Raw genomic sequence first — 20531 nt, 5'->3', positions numbered from 1 at the left:
AGAAATTGAAGTCGTCACAATTCGTAAAATATATTGAACAGCTTTGTTCGACATAATTCGACATGTGTGCGTCACACAATTTTACATTTAGGTGTTTTTGAAGGTAATACTTGTGTTGGCTTTCTAATGAACAATTACCTCACATCTACCCAAGTTTAAAAGCAATCCAGCTTGGTTAAACGCAGGAATGATGTCCTTTTCTTATAACTCATCATACATCTGTTACAAGTATTTGGAGTTCGGTAATTTCAGCGGGGTTAAAATTAAAAACAAACATTTATAAGAAACGCTGACAAAAAGATATTTACAGCTCAATGATCTATTTGGGAAAGGCTATGAATATGTGTTTTCAATTTCCATTATAGTTTAATGTTGCCCATTGTTTGTTCAGGTTTCATAAGCAGAGGAGAGTCTGGAAGCTTGGACACTTTTCAAGCTAAATTCACACAGTGACCATCTGATTTACCAACATATAAAACTGACTCTTGTGCTTAAAAGACCACATAATTGCCATTTCTAATACAGTAAATGAGCTATCAGTTGAGTCATCCAAAATACTTCGGTAGCAAATGCCATTTTAAGTACTTTAAGAAAACTATTTGAGCTTTGACATTTGAACATTGCTTCTATATCTGTCTATAATTTACTGACAGAGAAAAGAAACTTTAAGAACCCCGCTTAAACGTTTTTATATCATTCAGCAGCTCATTTGCTCTGTTCACTTTATAAAAACATACCCAAAGGACTGCTTTATTAAAAATAAAAGAAAACACAGCATCGTTACAGGTTAAAACAACAGGAAAGTCAATGATGTCATTTGTTTAATCAAACATCGGCCTCAACTGAGAGGACGTAAAATCTGATACTAATCCACACTGAATTACAGACCTGTAGACTACAAAACAAGCAGGTTTTTTTCCAAGATAAAAAAAAGACAGATACATGACATTTTCTTCTAACAGTATAAACACCCCCTGTGAAACATGACAATGTCCTTTTCGTGAAAAGTGAGCTATAGATGAGACGTATATTTTTCCATCACATTGTCTTTCATCTGCACTCAGACAGAGCTGCACTCACAGAGACAGCCGGATGGTCTTCTGATCACACACGTTAGTTGTAAATGAAGTTGAACCTAAAAAAGGAAATGACAACCAAGAGTAAAGGGTCAGTGTTTGTTTATGAGATCAAAGTTCTCACAGTAATACATTAGCCTTTTTGTATTTTATTCATTCTCCTTAATATGTGCTATGGATTATTTTTGAATCAATGAGACCCTGCTTTGATTATCCTTGTTCTTCGTCATGTGAAAGTTTTGCTGATGACTTGACACTACTCCAGACATAGCAGTGTGCCCACAGAGGTAGGTAAGAAGACTTCTTGCAGGGGCAAAATACAAAAGAAACTGTATTTAAAATTGCAAAAACTTTGATAAAAGAAGAAGAAGATCCATTTAACAGCTTTCTTTGATCTCATGTAGTGATGTTAATTATAGATTTGACTTGTTTACATGAAAAACTCCAGTTTATTCATCATAGTTCATAAGGTTTTTCTTCACTGCTCTGAGGGAAACAGGATGTCATTCTCTGGCAATATTCATCTATTTCTTTGCAATAAACACTTTGCTTACTTAAGCTTTTACTTAAATTTACCTTTTGGCACATTTAAGTAAAAGCAGACTCCAACCTGAAATTGCTGCCTTCAATCACATACTGTGTGAGCATGTCTTCTTTTGCCAGCTTCTTTGTATAGATGAGTGTGGCCCAGTTTCAGTTAGTGAATTTGGAGGGTGATCATTGAAAAATACATGAATTGGTTGGGTTAAAAAAAAACTGCTCTTGGAGGGAGGTCATTCAGACAGTATGATTCCAGATTGGATGTTTTTCACATTTATACACAATAACAATGAACAAAAGAAAATGAATGTTTCAACTGAATGAAGGCTTTCCACACATATGTCAAACATATTAAAAAAAAGACATGAACAATACCTGCTCAACAACTGTGGTAGACTGGAAATGATTGGTCCATATCCAGGCGCGTTGTCGTACAGTTCAAACAATGGTGCTGCCACCAGTTTATAGTTTTTGGGGACAGCAAACAGCGCTGAGGAAACAGATTTCGAAACAAGAATTAATGATACCACCTCTCGTCTCATTTTAACATTTCTGCCTGTTTCTCCGACAGATAATTTCACTTGATTTGAATCAATTCGACGAGTTACATTGTGGTAGACTAACCTTTTTCCTGCAACTGAACCAAGAAAAGCTTTTTATGCTCCTTTGGTTTGGTGATGTGAGCTGGAATATAGGGATACTGCAAGACAAAAACAACTTCAGATCAGTCCGTTATCATGAACTACTTCTGTATGTACAGGAGTGCTTGGATACAGATATTTTCAAATTTCATCCTGGCTCTATGGAGTACAAAAAGGAAACTGTGTGCAATAAGTTCTAGTCAACAAAAAGCATTTTTCATTGATTTGCAATGAGTATACTATATACATGCATTAACACGCCCGGAGTCATTTCATAGCTAGCCATATTGCCCCTTTAAACATCAAGGTTTCTCTATTGTCTTTTGAGAGTTTACCTCTGAAATATTGTTCAATAAGAAATAACAGTGAAAGGCAGTGCGACAAGAACCATAACACATTTTGTATCTCTAAATCTAGTTCATGCTTTTAACCCAAGACACTTGAACAGTGGTTGACCAATGGCTGCTAACTAAAGATGCAAAGACTGTAAAAATCAGGGCCAATGTCGATACAAAATGTTTAAAATAAGCAGATTCTGGGTTTATTTTCATTACTTCTTGGTAATTCTTCATGCTCATTTTTGCATGAGCTATGTGATAGGATGTGTCTAAAGAGCTCCTAGTAGTGCCTCTTCCTGAAATGTGACAGGAACATTTCTTACAAACTGCATGGCCCTGATCTTTCCCAGAAACAGTATTAGACTCCAACACTGCCTACATTTTCTGACCATGAGAACAAATAGTTTGTCCAACTCAATCAAAAAAAAAATTATTTGAATCAACAGTTAAGTATACTATTTTTCAAGCAGTACATTTATGAAAAACAACTGCTACACATTGGCTAATGACATCAGGGCATGACCCTTTTTTGTCAACAGGACCGATGTTAAGCGATGTGAATCCCTTCTGCTAACCCTATTTAATATTTTTTATGAAACATGACAATGTTACAAATGATCTACCAACCTGTGGAGGCTCAAAGTTGGGGCGCCACCAGTTGCCAATACAGTCATCGATCACCCAGTCCTGCTTCACACCGTCTTGTCGACCAAGGATCTAACATTCAAACAAAAGTTAACAAATGTAAACTCATCTAGGAGCATACTAACAAGAGGCGTGTACTGCGCTGTGACAGAGGTATTACCTCAGTCATCAGGCGTTTCAGACCCTCCACCTCATCTTCTCCAGGACTCAACTCGCCACCAGGCCTGCATGAAGGAAGCAACAACAAAAAACTGTTCAGCCAAAAGAATTCTCCTGCTTCATGCAAAAGAGGTAATGGACGTTTATTCTACTCACAGTTTGAAGAAAGTTGTTCCCAGCTGCAGAAGTAAAACATGAGGCAGCCTGTGTTCATGGACAATTAGAACACCTTCCACTGTCCTGCGCATTCCCATTTTATCAAATTCTTCCCGCATCCGCTGGAAACGGGCAGCCACTGAGCTGTCCTTCTCATAAAGAGGCTCCTTAGTGCCGAATGTGTAGTTGGTAAGAGGGTATCTGAAGTAAAAACACACACATGATAGGTCAATAACAATGACCAGAGATTGTCAAAGTGTGTTTCACATCCTTGTGCTATGAAAGAAAAAGAATGAAACCTTTACTGGCCCAAGGGAAATTTGCTTTGCACCAAAAGCATTAAAACATAAATTACAAGAGATGTTGAAAACCAACAGAACAGCTCATAACAACACTGGAACAAAATCTTTAAAAAACATCACATAATATATCATATATTTAAGTATGTTTACATTTAGTTATTCATGCCAGACTAATTGTGAATTTTTATGTAATGTTCATTTAAATTATGGATGTATATATGGTATTTCCCATATTTTAGTTATTTTCATAGGGCATATTTATTTTGTATTTATTCTTGTGTTATTTTATTTGCTTTGATAACATGCTGCTGTAAGACCACAATTCCCCAGTTTATGATAAATAAAGTACATCTATTTATCTATTTAAGCACTGTATGATTATGTAAGGTCTAGTATCAAGTTAAAATAATAAAAAGCTACTTCAAAAATAAGAATTCAATCTGGAACTTCCCATTTAAGAATTCTGTACATCTTTGTTATCTTTTATTACGGTTACTTTTGAGATAAATTGAGTGCAAAAGAAAGTTTTATTATGTATATGTTGACTCAGCGCTCTCCAGGAAGTCAGGTTCTCTGAAGGCATCCTTGATTTTTATTTCATTTTTTAAGGTTTGCTCTCTTAGGGGCAGAACAGCTAAGCTGCTGGTCTTTCTTGTTCAATACAATTCCATTAAAACAGAAAAAATAAACCCAATTTTTAATACTTTTCTAGACTTAACATTAAAAGTGGAAAAACTTGAATATGTCAACCCTTGATCAAATTAAATTATCAATGCTATTCGAATCTGTTTCGTGGTGATCAACTATTTGACTTATTGACTATTGTTTTCTATATTTATAATCAAAGTTTTGTTTGTTGGCGCCCCAAAACACCAAACTATGGGGTCTGATGACACACACACACACACACACACACACACACACACACACACACACACACACACACACACACACACACACACACACACACACACACACACACACACACACACACACACACACACACACACACACACACACACACACACACACACACACACACACACACACAGAGAAGTTATGAATGCAGCATCGAATAGAAACAGCGACCTCAGCTTTTATTGTATCGTTGCTTCACGTTTACATACAGGTACATTACTAATATCTGCTGAATGTGTGTTTTTTTTTCTCCATAATGTATTGTTCATATAAACTCACAGGTTGATGGTCCTCTCCAGTGTGAGCGGTTTAGCAGGCCCGGTGATGTATTTGTTCCCAAACTGAACGGCACCGCTGCGCGGCCAGCCTGCATTGGAGCGATTTGGAGGCGCGACCGACATCTCTACCGTGAGCACGACGATGCTGAATCCTCCTGCACAAATACCTCAGTAGGAACTGTTTCTTAACTCGCTGGAAGATCTAATTAGCAAAATAAATTATGAGTAGTTGTGTGGACCGTACACAAAAAACTCTCAACCGTGGTTTTCACCATAGGTTTCCCCACGGTCCTTCTCTTCCGGGTGAAGTGTGGCTTTTTGGGCTATACTCCCGCCAGCGACCCCTGCTGGTCTGGGTGATTCACACCAGTGGTTAAAATTTCATCAATCGCTTTCCATGTACTTAATGGGGTGACTTTTAACATTATATCGCACTGTTGTTTACAGCTTCATAAATGGTATAATTCCAGTCCACCCTGACATCATCATATTGGATTGTTTCCCTGTGAAGACATGGCTTTATGAGGAAATGTATTAGAATTAACTTTGTGTTTAATATTTTGGCTTGAAAATATATCAAAGATGTTTTTTTTCTTTGAAATCAAGGTAACTATTTTAAAATGAAAGTTTACTCAACCAACAATTAAGGTACCCACGTAACAATTAGAAAACCATGAGCTCCAGAAAAGCAAGAAAGTGTTTCGATTTTCTTGCCATTATTTGATTGGAAACCACAAGTACAAAGCATTCATGGGGGAAAAAAACAGAGGGAATGACAAAGTCAATTCAATAATCCATTTAATATTCATAACTATGTCTCTTATCCATCTATTGTAAACATGGTGTAGTTGTCATATGGTACATAATCATACGTGCAATGCAAAAATTCAAACATAGGTTAAAAAAGGACAAAGACACTGCTGGATTTGTTGATTACATAACACCAAAGGGATCTCAGTTCTTTGGTCCAGTGGCCCACCCTTTGTGGTGTGCTGCTGTAATGTGGTGGTCCCTGTAGGAAGTGCCATGGATCTTTTCCACTCGTTTTCCCTTTACTGTGGTCTGTCCTGCCCGTCACAGTAGTTGGTCCCGTTTTTAGCAACATCATGGTTTTTGAATTACTTCTCAGCCTCAGACTTGGTTTCTTCTTGTTTTTCACCTTCTATCAGCACCTCATCAACATCTTTTCCTGGTGCAGGCTTAGCCATTACTACTTCTGTTTGTATTGTGTCCTCCTCAGGTTTCGCAGCTTGTTCCTGCACTTCTTCATTTTCCTCCTTGCTTTCCTCTGCATCATCAACTGTCTCGCTCTCATCCATCTCAGTTCCATTGCTCTTTTGTACCGTCTTAAGCACCTCATCTGCAATTGGAAATAAAAAAAAACACACCCTTCAATTTACACCTATTAAGGAAAATAAATAAATGCATAAAATACAAAACTTATAACGTACCTGAGTCCTTCTCTGCAGGCTCTACACTGGCTCTGTCTTCAGGAGATTTCTGTAAATCTGTATCTGGGCCTGGACTTTCTTTAGAAGGAGCTGGAGTGGTCAGATGGTGAAAAGCAGCACTTGAGTTATCAGTCGTGGAGAGGTCAGAGATAGTTGGCGTGAGGGTAGTGCTTACACTGATGGTGTAAGGTTGGTCTGAGTCAGTCGTAGGTGGAGAACTAATAGCAGCAGCATTTGCTGAACTGGTGGTGGAAGTGGAATCTGAACGTTTTACAGTACTGGTTGTGGTGGTGGTGGTGTCTGTGGGGTTTGTTTCACTGGATGACGTGGAGGGAATAGACATATCAGCAGGGCTAGATGTGGTTGGATGAGGAATGGTAGAAGTAGAGTCAATGCAGTCGGTGGATGTTGGGCTTGCAGTGGTGGTGGTTGTGGTGGTGAGTGAAAGGTCAGAAGGGATCAGGGTGGAGGAAGAGGAAATGGGGGTGTCAGGTGAAAATGGAGATGCGATGGCATCAATTGGGTCAGGAGGCGGAGATGTTTTAGTGACTGGTGAAGCTACCGTTACACAGCTAGCTGAGGTGGCTGAAGTGGTATAACCACGAGCTTCAGTAATTAGATTGTTGTTAGTAGAAAAGACTGATTGTGAATCTGATGTGCAGGTGGAGGGTGACGAAGCAGTGTTGTTGACAGAAACAGCTGCATCAACACCAACACCAGGTGTAGCATCAGCAGAGCAAATGCTTGATTCAGTTTGCAGATTTGTTGATGCTATGGAAACTTGAATTTTGTTGCTGGGAGCAGACACAGTTTCCAAGGTGGATATGGAAGGTGTAGTTCTGGTCGTTGAGCTGGAAGTGATGGAGAGTCTTGGACTAATGGGCTCAGAGGAAATGGAAGTAATTGAGACAGTAGTGGGAGGTTCTGTGGGTGTAGTCGTGCTGGTAGAAGTGGGTTTTTCAGGGGTGTTAGCCTCAGATTCAGGGATAAGCTGTTTGCTGTCAAGCTCTGTTACATTAGTGGGTGTTGTAGCTTCTGCAGGAGGGTTAACAGAGTCGGTGCATTTGTATGTGTCTGAGGACGCTACACTACTTGAAGAAGAAATCATAGAATCGGTTGAGTTGGGGACTGCGTTTGAGATTGTCGGTACAGTAGGTGTGGTGGTGGTGGTGGTGATAGCATTGATATCAGGGGTAGCAGGGGTAGATGTAGCCGGACTCAGTTTAGTGGGTGTATTTGTCTCTGCCTCCTGTATTTGGGCGAGCTCGTTCTCAGGTGTGTTGCGTCCAGATGTTGAGGGTGGGGGACCTGGTTTGATAACTGGCTTTGGGAGCAAAGCGGGTTTCCCAGCTGACTCATGTGCTGACACACTTGGACGCATTTGATGCCTCGTATCTAAAGAAGAAAATTAATGTGTAGATATTTATTGTTATCATATACGCAAAAGAAGTAAATCCGTGATTTTGTTTTGTGTTTACCTGACGATGCAGACATGGTTCGAGGTTTTGTGAACGTAGGTGGTGGCTCCGGCTTACTGTCAATGATAGTTCCTGATGCACAAACATAATTTACATTTTAGGAATTAATTCACATCTTAAGCTCTATAATGGATGGAGAACAGCTTAATCAGCAAAAAGAGATGTTAAACCTTTATTAGAGAACTTATCCAAGTCAAAAAGCCACTCCCTTTGATACAAATCCATCAACTTCAAAGATTACTGGAGCTCTATTGAAGGAGCAGGGAAGAGTTTAATCATACTAAGTATTAAATAAATAAAAGGACATACCCTCGGATTCTGCTTTTTTCATCTCTCCCTCCTGATTCTACAAAAACAAAAGAGGTACAGTATTTAAACAACTTTAAAGACGCCTACAGTATACACATAAACAAACAGAAATAAACAAGCACATACCTGTGTCTCTCCTGGCGGGACTTTGGAAACTCCAATACGTTGAAGCATGAGATGGAGTTTCTGTTCAAAGCTATGTTGGCCCTCCAACTGTTTCTGAAAGAAGCAACAGCAGAGGGGTGAGTTCTTTCTCAACTTATGTTACTATGTAACTAAACTTCAACTCTACTGGTATTCACCTTTCCAGTATTTCTGCCATAAGGAGTCCCTGCTGCTGCTGATCCAGACAGCAGAATGAGAGACTGGGACTTCCCCTCTCTGAGAGCTCGACGGGGAGGCACCCCTTCACCTCTCAGCGTTGGGGCACCAGAAACAGGTGTCTCCTGAACAGCTGACTCTCCAGCGCTTGGATTCTCTTTCGCTTTCTCCTTTTCATTCTCCTTGTCGTGCTCCTTGACTCTTTCTTTGTCTTTGTCTTTCTCGGCTCTAGCGGCCTCCCGGAGCGGGCGGATGAGATCAGTGATGGAGGTCTTTTTGGGACGCCCGTCATGGCTCGTTTCTGACTTCAGACCTCGTCTCTTTTTGAGCGTAAAAAAATCGCCAAGCTTCCTCCTGAGTGTTTTGGTCTGGGGTGGACAAGGTACAGAGCTTGCAGGAGCCACCTCATGCACTGTGATAGTTTCCTCATCTTGTGTTTTCCTTAAGAAGGATCATATATCAAATCAATTAACATCCTTGAATACATTTATTAGGCACTAGACCTATATGGAAGTGTAAGAGGCAGCTGCTGGTACTCACAGTGTATCAGTAGGAAGTACTCTCTTAGTAAAGAACTCCTCGACACCTTCATCCACCCTTCCCATGTGCTCAAGGACTTCATTTTCACTCTCTATTATAGTCTCCTAAATAACATAAACAGAAAGAAACAGAGATTTATTTTACACCAAAGATTAAAGAACGGATTTTGAAAAGCAACTTCCATCGTACAAAACTTAACATTACATAACCCTAACCTCGGAAAAACCCACACACTCTGGTACCAGTATTCCTCCTGCCTCTATAGGTGTATTTTGGTTTGAATCTCTCTTCCAGCCATGCTACAAACCAGCCTCTCGGGAGTCAGTTGCCCAGTAACGTAAAATGGGGGGGCGTCACTGGATTTTGCATGCCGAATGAAAGCAGGATAACTCATTTTGCCAATGTAGGTAATGTGATATTGAAATTGCAGCGATTCAGTGCTGCATCATCCTGATCATATTAACATCTGTCACCACAAGTAGCATTAAAAGACAGGGGATTGACTGCAGAATGCAAATTCAGCAAGAGTCTTTGTTATAAATGATATCCTGTCAGGGGAATCGCCTGAATTTTGTCTCCCTTGCCATTGGCACCAAGGGAGTGACTGTGTCTACAGCCTTATAGCTCAGTGACAACACGATCAGCTCAGTGCAAAAAGGAGACGATCACACACACACACACACACACACACGCACACACACACGCACACACACACACACACACACACTACAATGAAATTCAACCTGTGAAGGAAGAAAGCCAACATCTTTTTTTCTGTTGGGCAGATAACACATTCACAAACAGATTTCTAGTTAGGCTACTTCAAAGAGCCAGTGACCGGCAGAAAGGGACTGCCTCATTCAAACAGGGACCAGGCATCTTTCACAGCACCCCTCCTCAGTCCTTCCCTTCCCCCTGCCTCTCCCCTCTGTCCCTTTTTTCATCTCCTCCCATTTTCTCTCCTCACACACACCACCTTTCACTCACACTCCATTTTTTGAAAAACCTTCTCTCTTCCTTCACAGTACCTGCGGTCTGCTGGGGCGGTAGTTCAGTTTTTGTCGGTGAGGTCTTGGTCTGCTTTGGGTGTAGTGCCTAAGCGCTGGTCCGCCCAACGGCAGCTCCATTGGGGAGACACGGCACGCTGTTGCCGTGGAGCTCTGTTGCCGTGGCTCTGTTGCTGAGGCACGGTTGCTAAGAGCAGGAGCAGCAGCAGTATGTAATGCCTCCTCAGAGGTGGGCGGGGCACAGGCCGGCTGACTGACAGATGTGACAAGAGAACCTCGCCTTTCTCTGCCCCCTCCCCTCTGAGAAGAAAACCATGAGAAAAAGGTGGAGATAAAATGAGAAGATCCAAGGAGAGAGAGGAATAAAGTGACCACACTGATATGTATTTGATCCATGCATCATCGCCTGTGACATGCATATACATTTGAACATACAGCAATGACTATAGCTGAAATGAACAAAATGTTCTCTAGGTTATATAACAAATTAATAATTTATTTTATATGCGGAAAATATGCTCTCAAATCCTCTAATTGACAGATTGACCTGGTAAATTCTTCTATCACTAAAAAAGTGAAGAAATTCAAAGGTTAATGAATTTCAAAGCAAGATGTAGCATCAATATTTGAGATGAAACTGTCCCGAACAACAACAGAGAGGGTTGTTAGCAGTTCTTGTTGATGAGCTGAAAGACTTCCTCAGAATTTGTCTTTTGTCTTTTCCTGGCTATAAAACAAACTTTACTGGGGGCATGTGTAGCACGTTTTATGGGAACTATGTTGCCCGTTCAAAGTATGTTAATCAAAATGTGTACTCCAAGAATGAATAAAGAATATAATATTACTTCTTCTGAAGTTAGATTGATCAATCCTGAAGTTCTCTATGGTATCATATTTCCTTTTTCTCCAAAGTATATTTAGAGTACAGATGTCCACATGTTTAATTTCTGTGAGGTTAACTTTGAACACAACACAAAAATTACTTGTCTATTTTAGACCCCATGAAATGTGTTTTATGTAATGCCTGAAAAGTATAAAGGTGCATATGTCATAAATCTGCAGAATCTATTTACAGAAAAGCTATTTTCTAGAGTTTTCCCTTGTTTTTACGCTGTATCTTTTAAAGCCTGAATATGTCTTAATTGTTAATTTAATCTTGCTTATAGTGATCAGATTCTGTGATTTTAGTTTTTTTTTTAGCTAATAAAATACATAGGCTAGAAATCCAATTATATTTAGGCCATATTTATATTTTCAGATAATGAAAATTCACCAAAGAAACCTGCAGGGGGAACAGTGTTTACATCCAGAGCTCTTAAACCCCTGAACTACCTGAGTTATCTTCTTTTTTAGTCTTTTTTAGTTTTATTCAGAAATGTTTGTATAATACAAATTTAATAAAACCTAATCAAAGCAGGGAAAATGCACAGAAAGTGAACACAGGCTCATTTTCTATTTCAGTAGGTTTATCAGGCCTATTATCATATACTGGGCAGTAGCCTATGAGCTGTCTTTTAATTGCTGGTCTGTAACTCCATGTCACCAGGAAATATTGTTGTTTTCATATTAACACGTCACCCTTCATCCCAGCTGTGGAAGAATAATAAATTATTGAAGGTGACGTAGCCTTGAATCACGATTTACTGTTGAGAGGCTTACCCCACATATCCAACACTCACACTGCCCTCTTGTGATTGACTTGATGTTTTACTTTAACACCAAGTGTTTCTCAGAGCATCGAATTAAAAGTGCCTTGAAGTTGTCAGGATGAAGGCCTAGCTGAAACTCAAATCTATTTCTTGTACTTAACCTCGTCAAATCCCTCAATGGTATCGATCACAGTTGTTAGTGGGTGTTAAAGGATGCCACGCCTACGCCTGAATTCAAATCTGGCGCCTGAAACCAAAAGCTCGACCACGCCCCCTGCCCCCCGCTGCTCCGTGTGTTTGCGCAGCCGCGTAAGGCTCTTAAAGACCGCCATTTTGTGTCGGGCCCACTCTTCCAAAGCGGGAGAAAATAATAAGCGCGTCGGCCCAACACGTACGGACGGTCACTGCGGGATTGAAGAGAACAACCACCGCGGTCGAGCTTCGGCGTGAATATAACCGGAAAAGAAGCAGTCGAGAGTAAGTGACACGCTTGTTTTGGCTTGAAACACGGAAAGGTTTTTGTAGGAGCCGTCGTCGGCCTCTAGGTGTCACGGTAGGGCTTACCGGGCAGGCGGCTGGCGGGGGGGTGTTTGTCTCCCTCTATCGTTATCTAACATTCCCCATACCGTCTATAAACTCTTAACTCTCTGTCCCGCTTGAGTGTTTGCTGCTTTTGGGGCTGATTATTTGTAGATATGTACAAAGGAATGGTTGTGAATTTAAGTGTTTGTGTTTTAAGTTTAAGGCCAGTCGTCCATCTTATCGTGCCCTTTGTTTCCTGTTTTCAGACGTAGTCGCGCCTCTCGACTTTCAACACGAGTCTTCATACTTTGTTTAGATGTTTTAGTTTAGACTTTTTGGCTAGGATATTTTAAGGTGAAGCACCAACAAATAAAGTAATTTAATAAGAGAACACTTTAATGAACACATCGACTGCTTGAGATATTCAATGTTTAAATAACTGAGGTTGCTACAGGAAGTTGTAAATTGCCGCTTTTTTTTTTTTTTTACATTTCAACTCGCTGTTGCACAAAACTTAAAACTGTGTTCACTTTAATTTCTACCACTTTATCTATCTGAACTTAGTGTGGCTCAGTTACACCCGACAACTTTGCCAAAGAGCAGTGAGGACACTTTACTGAGTCCTGTCATGAACACTACATGGACTTTATAATGTGATTACAAAGAGAGAAGAAAATGGTGAAAATAGGACAATTGTCACGCATAAAGTACATTTCAGTTCCGCTTGACTTGTGGGTCAAGATATTTTGTATGGCTCTTCACGTGTTGTTTAATACTAGATTACTCTGTGGGCACTTTTAGACCCCAAGTATGCCTACATTCATATCTCAAAATATACATCACCAATGCTACTTATGCACATGTTTAAAAGAAAATACCCCAAAGTGTGAGAGTTGCATTGATTTTTAATTGAAGTCCTGAGCTTCATCCATGGCTGAAGTTACAACCCTCCTCCTAATTCGTTGAGCTCACAGGTTTGAAAAAATGTCATAGAAAAACAATATCCTGGTTACTGTCGATTCTCTTTGTATATAAGTCAGCATTAGAAGTTACCAACAGAGACGCCCGTAAATAAAATTAAGTAACCAAGTTAGATTTCTGGGATGTTAAGAGAAATCCCATCTGTGCTGTCTCGAGTCAATGCGAAACTTGTTTTTTTGTAAAGATTACTGGTATTTTAAAATGACATTTGTGGCATCCTGTCTGAGGGAGCGGTATATATAAGCTGTTCTGTCATGTTTACTCTGCCGCTGCTGGCTAGAAGACAGTGTGTCTATTTGGTCAAACAAGTGGCCACATGAAATTTAATTGCTAGATTTTTTTTTTTTTGTTGTGTCAAAATAATTTATTCTACATTTTAATAATGTAATATAAATTGTACCGAAACAGGTTTCTTCCATGATTGCATCAACACCATGTCAATAATGGCCATTTATCACTACTTACAGTATATGTCTATCCCATTATAGGTGGCAGTCGGCCTGTCGCCATGGAAGGCGAGGCTGTTTCTATGGATACCACCCAGGCTGCTGATGGAAAGGTCCTGCCAGAAGGTGGGGACACCTTGATACAAGGGGTAACCATTGCTCAACAGGGGGAAGTGGCTGGGAATGTGGAGATGATGGTGATGGATGCTCTTGATCCTACTCTATTGCAAATGAAGACAGAGGTGTTGGAGGGCGGTAGCACAGTGACGGTTACTGGTGGAGACGAGGGTCAGATCATCACACTGCAGGTATTTGCTCATGTTTAACGCATGGATTTGTCAGTGGCTTTGTTTATTTTTGTTTTGTTTATTTTACAAGGTTATATTTAAAGGGTTTTTTCTTCTTTCTAGGTGGTGAATATGGAGGAGCAGGCAGGCGCTGCCTTAGGTCTTGGTCAGCTTCAGTTGGTGCAGGTACCCGTCACATCAGGAACTGTAGAGGGCCTGCAGGGGACCTATGTTGATGCATCAACAGCTAACAAGGATGCAGATCCTGTTATCTGCCACACTCTTCCCTTGCCCGAGGGCTTTCAGGTACAAAACAACTCTGGTCTGCTGTGCAAAAACTTTGCCTTCTCAAACTGCACTCCATTGTTTACAAAATTCATGCTAAGACTAAAATTGTGATGTTTTCTTAAGGTGGTGAAGGTTGGTGCTAATGGAGAAGTAGAAACTGTAGAGCAGGAGGAGCTTCAGGCAGCCCATGAGGAGCTTCAAGGGACAAGGGTTGATGAGGAGGAGGAGGAAGAAGGGGCAGTAGATGCACATCTATCTCAGCAAGAAGACCCAGAATGGACCAAGGACCCAGAATACCAGCCCATCAGCACCATCCGCAAAGGAAAGAAGGGAAATAAAAGCCGCCTGCGCTACGGGGAGGGTGTTCGTGACATGGATGTTTCAGTGTATGACTTTGAAGAAGAGCAGCAGGATGGGCTGCTGTCAGAGGTAAATGCTGAGAAAGTTGTTGGCAACATGAAGCCACCAAAGCCCACCAAGATTAAGAAAAAAGGTGAGACCTTTACACAGAACCTTATGAGCCTCCTTTCATCTTACCATCATACAATCATAATAGTGTACATTTGCACTTCTTTTATTTATCTACTTATGTGCTCTTTTGTGTTCAGGTGTGAAGAAGACTTTCCAGTGTGAGCTGTGTAGCTACACCTGTCCAAGGCGCTCCAACCTGGACAGACACATGAAGAGCCACACAGACGAGAGACCACATAAATGTCACTTGTGTGGACGAGCCTTTAGAACAGTTACACTGCTGAGAAACCACCTGAATACACACACAGGTAATTCAAAAATGAAATTTAAACTGGATTATTAAAGATATTGAAGTTATTTTTCTTTTAAGTTATTCAGAACTCAGAAATTCAGAAATCCAGGATTGATAACTGTTCCCTGCTTTAAATGTCTATTTGACAACGCAGGCATTAACCATCTTGACTAATAACCTTTTATTGTGTTCGGTTTGTTTAGGCACTCGGCCACATAAATGCACAGATTGTGACATGGCATTTGTGACCAGTGGCGAGCTGGTGCGTCATCGTCGCTACAAACACACACATGAGAAGCCCTTCAAGTGCTCCATGTGTGACTATTGCAGTGTGGAGGCAAGTCACCCCATGGATCTGTTTTATGTACTAACATTGCCTGTAATGTTGCTCCCTGTGTCCCTGAATAGGCTCTTGTTTTAACTTTCGTCTCCTTTTTTAGGTGAGTAAGCTGAAAAGGCACATCCGCTCTCACACTGGAGAGCGACCCTTCCAGTGCAGTCTTTGCAGCTATGCAAGCAGAGACACTTACAAGCTGAAGAGACACATGAGGACACATTCAGGTAACATACCTCTGTGAATTCACAGCCTAAGTTGTGGCTTATCCCCAGTTTAAGAAAACTGTCTCAATCATGAAACTCTCTCCACTATTTGTTTCAGGTGAAAAGCCGTACGAGTGCTACATCTGCCATGCACGTTTCACACAGAGCGGCACCATGAAGATGCATATTCTGCAGAAACACACAGAGAATGTGGCAAAGTTCCACTGCCCACACTGTGATACTGTCATCGCACGCAAAAGTGACCTTGGTTAGTTTTGTTACTCGTACTGTATTACAGGCAGAGGGTGCGCTAGGGCGGTTAGAAATGTTAATGTATTGGATTGATAGAGAATATTTATGCTTTTACTGTGACGTCTTTGTAACATTTTGTCTCTTTTTTTAACAGGCTATAATGACATTTGTTACAAAAATGTATGTTTCTTTTCCAGGTGTTCACTTGCGAAAGCAGCACTCATTTCTTGAGAAGGGAAAGAAATGCCGTTACTGCGATGCCGTGTTTCATGAGCGATACGCTCTCATCCAACACCAGAAGACTCATAAGAACGAGAAACGTTTTAAGTGTGAACTGTGTGACTACTGCTGTAGACAGGTATGTGTAAAGTGGAATATGATTGGTGGTGTTATTCCTTTTTATGTCTTGGCTTCTCATGTTTTTCTGACTTGTTCGCTCCTAGGAACGCCACATGATAATGCACAAGCGCACACACACAGGGGAGAAGCCGTTTTCCTGCAGCCAGTGTGATAAAACCTTCAGACAGAAACAGCTTTTGGACATGCACTTCAAGCGCTACCATGACCCAAGCTTTGTCCCCACTGCCTTCGTCTGCAACAAGTGCACCAGGACATTTACCCGTAGGGTAGGATCAAGCTCTTGACTTCTAGCACATAACCTCCACCAGTTGTTTTCTGTTTGTGACTGAGTTGTAATGTTGATGTGTTTTTAATAGAACACTATGCTGCGTCACACTGATAACTGCACGGGTGAAGTTGTGGAAGAGAACGGATCTCCATCACCCAAAAAGGGACGTGGCAGGAAGAGGAAGATGCAGTCAAGGGGGGAAGATGATGATGACACAGGTATTGTAGGCATATGTGTCTTTTGTTTTTTGTTTATTTTTATTCAGTGTGTATTTAGTTAATCACTTACATTTGTCATTTAATTTCTCCTAAATGTTACATATTACGAACATTGAAGGCAACACTGCAACAAAGTTGCTCAAATTGCTGAATTTCATTTAGTTCTCATAACTACTTGAAATTTAAGGGTGTTGTAGTAAATAATCACAGCTCTAATCACACAATAGTTATGACGACTGAAGACTGTATTTTAAAATAAAAAATGAAAACTTTTAAAACAATGTAACTTGAGGGTTATATATCTTGTGTATGTATCCTGTATGCCCAAGTTATTGTGTTTGACTCCTGTACATTATACTGATTATTCTGCGAGTGTCAAGATGTTAATGCGTGATGTTCTTATTCATGAAGTGGATGAGGCAGAGGAGGAAGAGGACCTTTTAAGTGAGATTGAGGTTGAACAGGCCCCACCAGTGGTCCCCATCCCTGCACCCGTGGAGCCACCAGTAAAGAGAAAACGTGGACGGCCCCCAAAGAGCAAAACAGATAGTAAGTGTCACATTATAACAAGTTAGACTTGAAAGCAGCTACTGATTGTTAGGGGCGATTTCATACCTTAGCTCTATAATTGTGCTCTGAAGTGTAGCTTTTATTTAAATTGATTATATAGTGTGCAAAGCTAGGATTACTCTTCTACCAGAATCTCACCTGAAACTCTTTACAGCGGCTGCTATCATACGTGTGGAGGACGAGGCCACAGGAGAGGTGGATGACATTATCGTCAAGAAGGAGGTCGGCGCTGAACCAGATGACCAGGAGACCGAGCAGGTGATTGTTGGTGAAGGGAAGACTACCATTCAAATGGAGGAGCTGTCCCAGGTAGAGGGGAATGCACAGGAAGAGCCGTCGTCTGAGGCTCCAGCTAACGGAGATCTGACTCCTGAGATGATCCTCAGCATGATGGACCGGTGATGATGAGATGATTAGATGGTCGACTCTGTAAATGCACACAGCCCCTTGATCACGTTTTAATATCTGCATTTAGGATGACTAAGACCCACAATCTGGCACAGAAAAAAACTTTACTGTTGTCATTTAAGATGTCCTTTTTAATCATGTATTGATAAAGAGTTGGATGGTTTTTAAAGATTTTAACAAGAATTTGTTTACCAAAAATGCATTTTAGTATTTTGAAGTTTAGGGTGGCTGCAGTATCTTTATCCCTTTACTGCTGTCATTTGCGCAGCTCTGTTTTTATGGTAAATACATTCAACATGACATCATCTCCATTGGTGAGATTTCTGCAAAGTAGTCCACTAAATATTTTTTGTCATTGTGGACTTAATCTTTCCTAAATCTGAACTGTGTGCATATGCCATCCCTAAAAATCTCAGAAGTGTTTTTTCATCTCAACCTTGCGAGCTCTTTCTTCCTGCGTTGTACACCTGTGTGCTTTTTGGTTAAATGTGTGAATGGATAGTCTTGGAACTTTCTTAACTTTAAGCCATTTGTTTCCATCCTCACTGATGAGCTCTCCTTACCGCTCAGACAGGGATATATTGGCTTTTTAAAGAGAATTCATTAAAATAAAAGAATTGAGATTTTAATCCAAGTCACTTGAACATTAGCAGACGTGTAAGCTTTCAGAAAAATGCAGACAACTTTCAGAACGATTAAACTGCCATTAATTACAGCCACCTTCAGGATTCTTTTAGAAATATTTTGAATATCTTTATATTTTGCTTCCTTTTTTTGGTGGTTAGTAAATCCCTTTTAGACTTTTATTTTTATTAGTTTTAAAAGCTTCATAGTCATGCTGCCACTTACACCTAGATGATGCTTATGTACTGACTATTGTCATGAGAAGTAAAAGAACTGTTGTTGCTCCTTGTGTAGCCATTCCACTTTGGGTGAAGTTTTCCTTTTTGTATCTTTGTCGGAGCAATTCTATGTAGATTGAATGACATTTTAACAACCGTGTGGCTAAAATGGCAGATGTATGACTGAACAAGCAGTAAAAGATAGACTGACCTTTTTAGGTTCTGAAGCTGTAGTCTCTTGAACGTTTAAAAATCAGTCTAGTTTGGATGACAAGTAAATGGGATTGAGTGGTACATGCATACATAAACGATTGCTTGAATCATTGTTTATTAAAAAAAAGTTGAGAACCAGATCTAACAAATGTTCATGTATTTTGCTTGCATATATATTTTATTAAATGGAAGACTTGATATTAAGATTGTGTGTCTTAAGTTCATGTGTTACATGGTCTTGGGGTCATGTTAGTATACTTAACATCCCCCCCTCCTAATGGAAATTGATTTTGTCTTTAAATGTAATGTTCACTGATATTTTAACACCACCAGATGACATCATGATGCAAAACCATCCTGCCTCCTTTGCATGTCAGTCATTAATACCATGTGAGAGGAAACTGTACTGTAAAAGTTATCTTCAGCAAGTTATACAAAGATGACCATTGTTTTAACACTAGTTGTACAAACTACAAAATATTGCCTTTTAATGTGGTTCACATGGGATGGACATTGCTGAAACGGGTCCTCAGTTTCTGTGTATTGCTTTCACTTCTCTGCAAGCTTAGGCCAAATCGTTATTAGGATCTGCTGTATTTAATGCGACAGACAAAGGAGGTGGGATGAAACGCAATATTACAGAGGTAAATCCTCTGTAAATGGTTTCCCCTAAAGAAATAGGTGTTTTGTTGTACACCTCCAGGTTTTAGCAGTAAATGTCACCTTTATTTTATGGGCAACTTCGGTCACAGCAGAGGCCACATTCATTTAATTCTCACTGCCAGGGGGCCAAAATGTAGGATATAAAAACGATTACAGTCAATTATGAATCAAATTTAACTCAACATATACCAGTGACCAAATATTATTATGAACATATTTCTTGTTTTCATGGCAGATTTTGTCATGTTTTCTTCATGGTACCAATAAATTGATGGGTAAAAATTGACCTGAGGGTTGATGGGGGTCGCATGTGACCCCCAGTTGAAGCGGGTCACTTTCTAAGGTAGTCGTAACGCTTATTTTACTTTGTATATTCAAAAAGTCAAGAAGCTGGTTAGTGCGGCTTTAGTCTCCTTAGCCTTATTCTAAATGATTACACTTGTGATGTTATAGTCTGGACACGGTAACCGGTCCCTCGTGTTCTGCTGGAAACCAAAACACTGACATGAAAACCACCACATGCGGTCCATCACTGCCGCTCCCCTTTGTCATAAACTCAACTAACACGACGTGATTTAAATGCTGAAGTTGAACCTACGAGTTTCACTGTGCGTCCCATGGACTTCTGGATTTTGAAGAGACCATACTTCCTTTTTCCATCTTCTCCCTTCTTGCCTTCTGTCTGTTTTTTTCCGCTTGATTCACCGTGGCGTAGATGCAGAGGAGAAAACGGTGACAGACTAGGGACATCATTGTTGCCACAGCAACAAACCGAAACTTGGTTTCCGGCTTGTAAAGTGGCTTTTCAAAGTAAATTTAGACGACAGGGAAACGGCACAAGCGGTGTTTTTACACGTCATCTGAGAGTAGCTGAAATCAGTCATACAAACGAGCTTTTTCATAGATTCTTAAAACACAACAAGCCCATTTAGTCTGTCCCAGGAGAATATTCAGTCGTAACTAAATTAAGCAGTGCTAAGTGCGCTCTGGCAGGCAGGTGTTGCTTGAAAATGAATATGAGTTGAAGTCAGCAAATTGTCACATAAATACATAACATATTTATTAAGTTTCTCATATGGTGTTTGAGGTGTGGATTTTTGCA

The 20531-nt window shown here is 40.3% G+C and overlaps 2 protein-coding genes across 2 annotated transcripts; one reads left to right on the top strand and one right to left on the bottom strand.

The window, feature by feature from the left end:
• Positions 1–717: 717 nt before the first annotated feature.
• Positions 718–5357, bottom strand: nudt21 (nudix hydrolase 21). The gene is made up of 7 exons (XM_020625750.3): positions 5055–5357; positions 3556–3756; positions 3401–3464; positions 3223–3312; positions 2241–2316; positions 1992–2106; positions 718–1135 (listed from the first exon to the last, which is right to left on the bottom strand). Exons 1-7 carry the CDS (start codon positions 5174–5176, stop codon positions 1114–1116), a joined length of 690 nt encoding a protein of 229 aa, XP_020481406.1. The 5' UTR covers positions 5177–5357; the 3' UTR covers positions 718–1113.
• Positions 5358–12126: 6769 nt separating this feature from the next.
• On the top strand, positions 12127–18970 carry LOC109975416 (transcriptional repressor CTCF). The gene is made up of 13 exons (XM_020625840.3): positions 12127–12285; positions 13800–14065; positions 14168–14350; positions 14456–14825; positions 14941–15111; positions 15299–15432; positions 15536–15656; positions 15754–15903; positions 16085–16245; positions 16331–16513; positions 16604–16733; positions 17145–17282; positions 17458–18970. The coding sequence occupies exons 2-13, from the start codon at positions 13820–13822 to the stop codon at positions 17703–17705; spliced, it is 2235 nt and encodes a 744-aa protein (XP_020481496.2). The 5' UTR covers positions 12127–12285; positions 13800–13819; the 3' UTR covers positions 17706–18970.
• The last annotated feature ends 1561 nt before the right edge of the window (positions 18971–20531 follow it).

This window comes from Labrus bergylta, chromosome 3 (genome assembly GCF_963930695.1).
Source record: "Labrus bergylta chromosome 3, fLabBer1.1, whole genome shotgun sequence".
In the NCBI taxonomy this organism is placed as follows: domain Eukaryota; kingdom Metazoa; phylum Chordata; class Actinopteri; order Labriformes; family Labridae; genus Labrus; species Labrus bergylta.
Note: the sequence above shows the minus strand (reverse complement) of the source record. Positions and strands in the feature narration are given on the sequence as shown.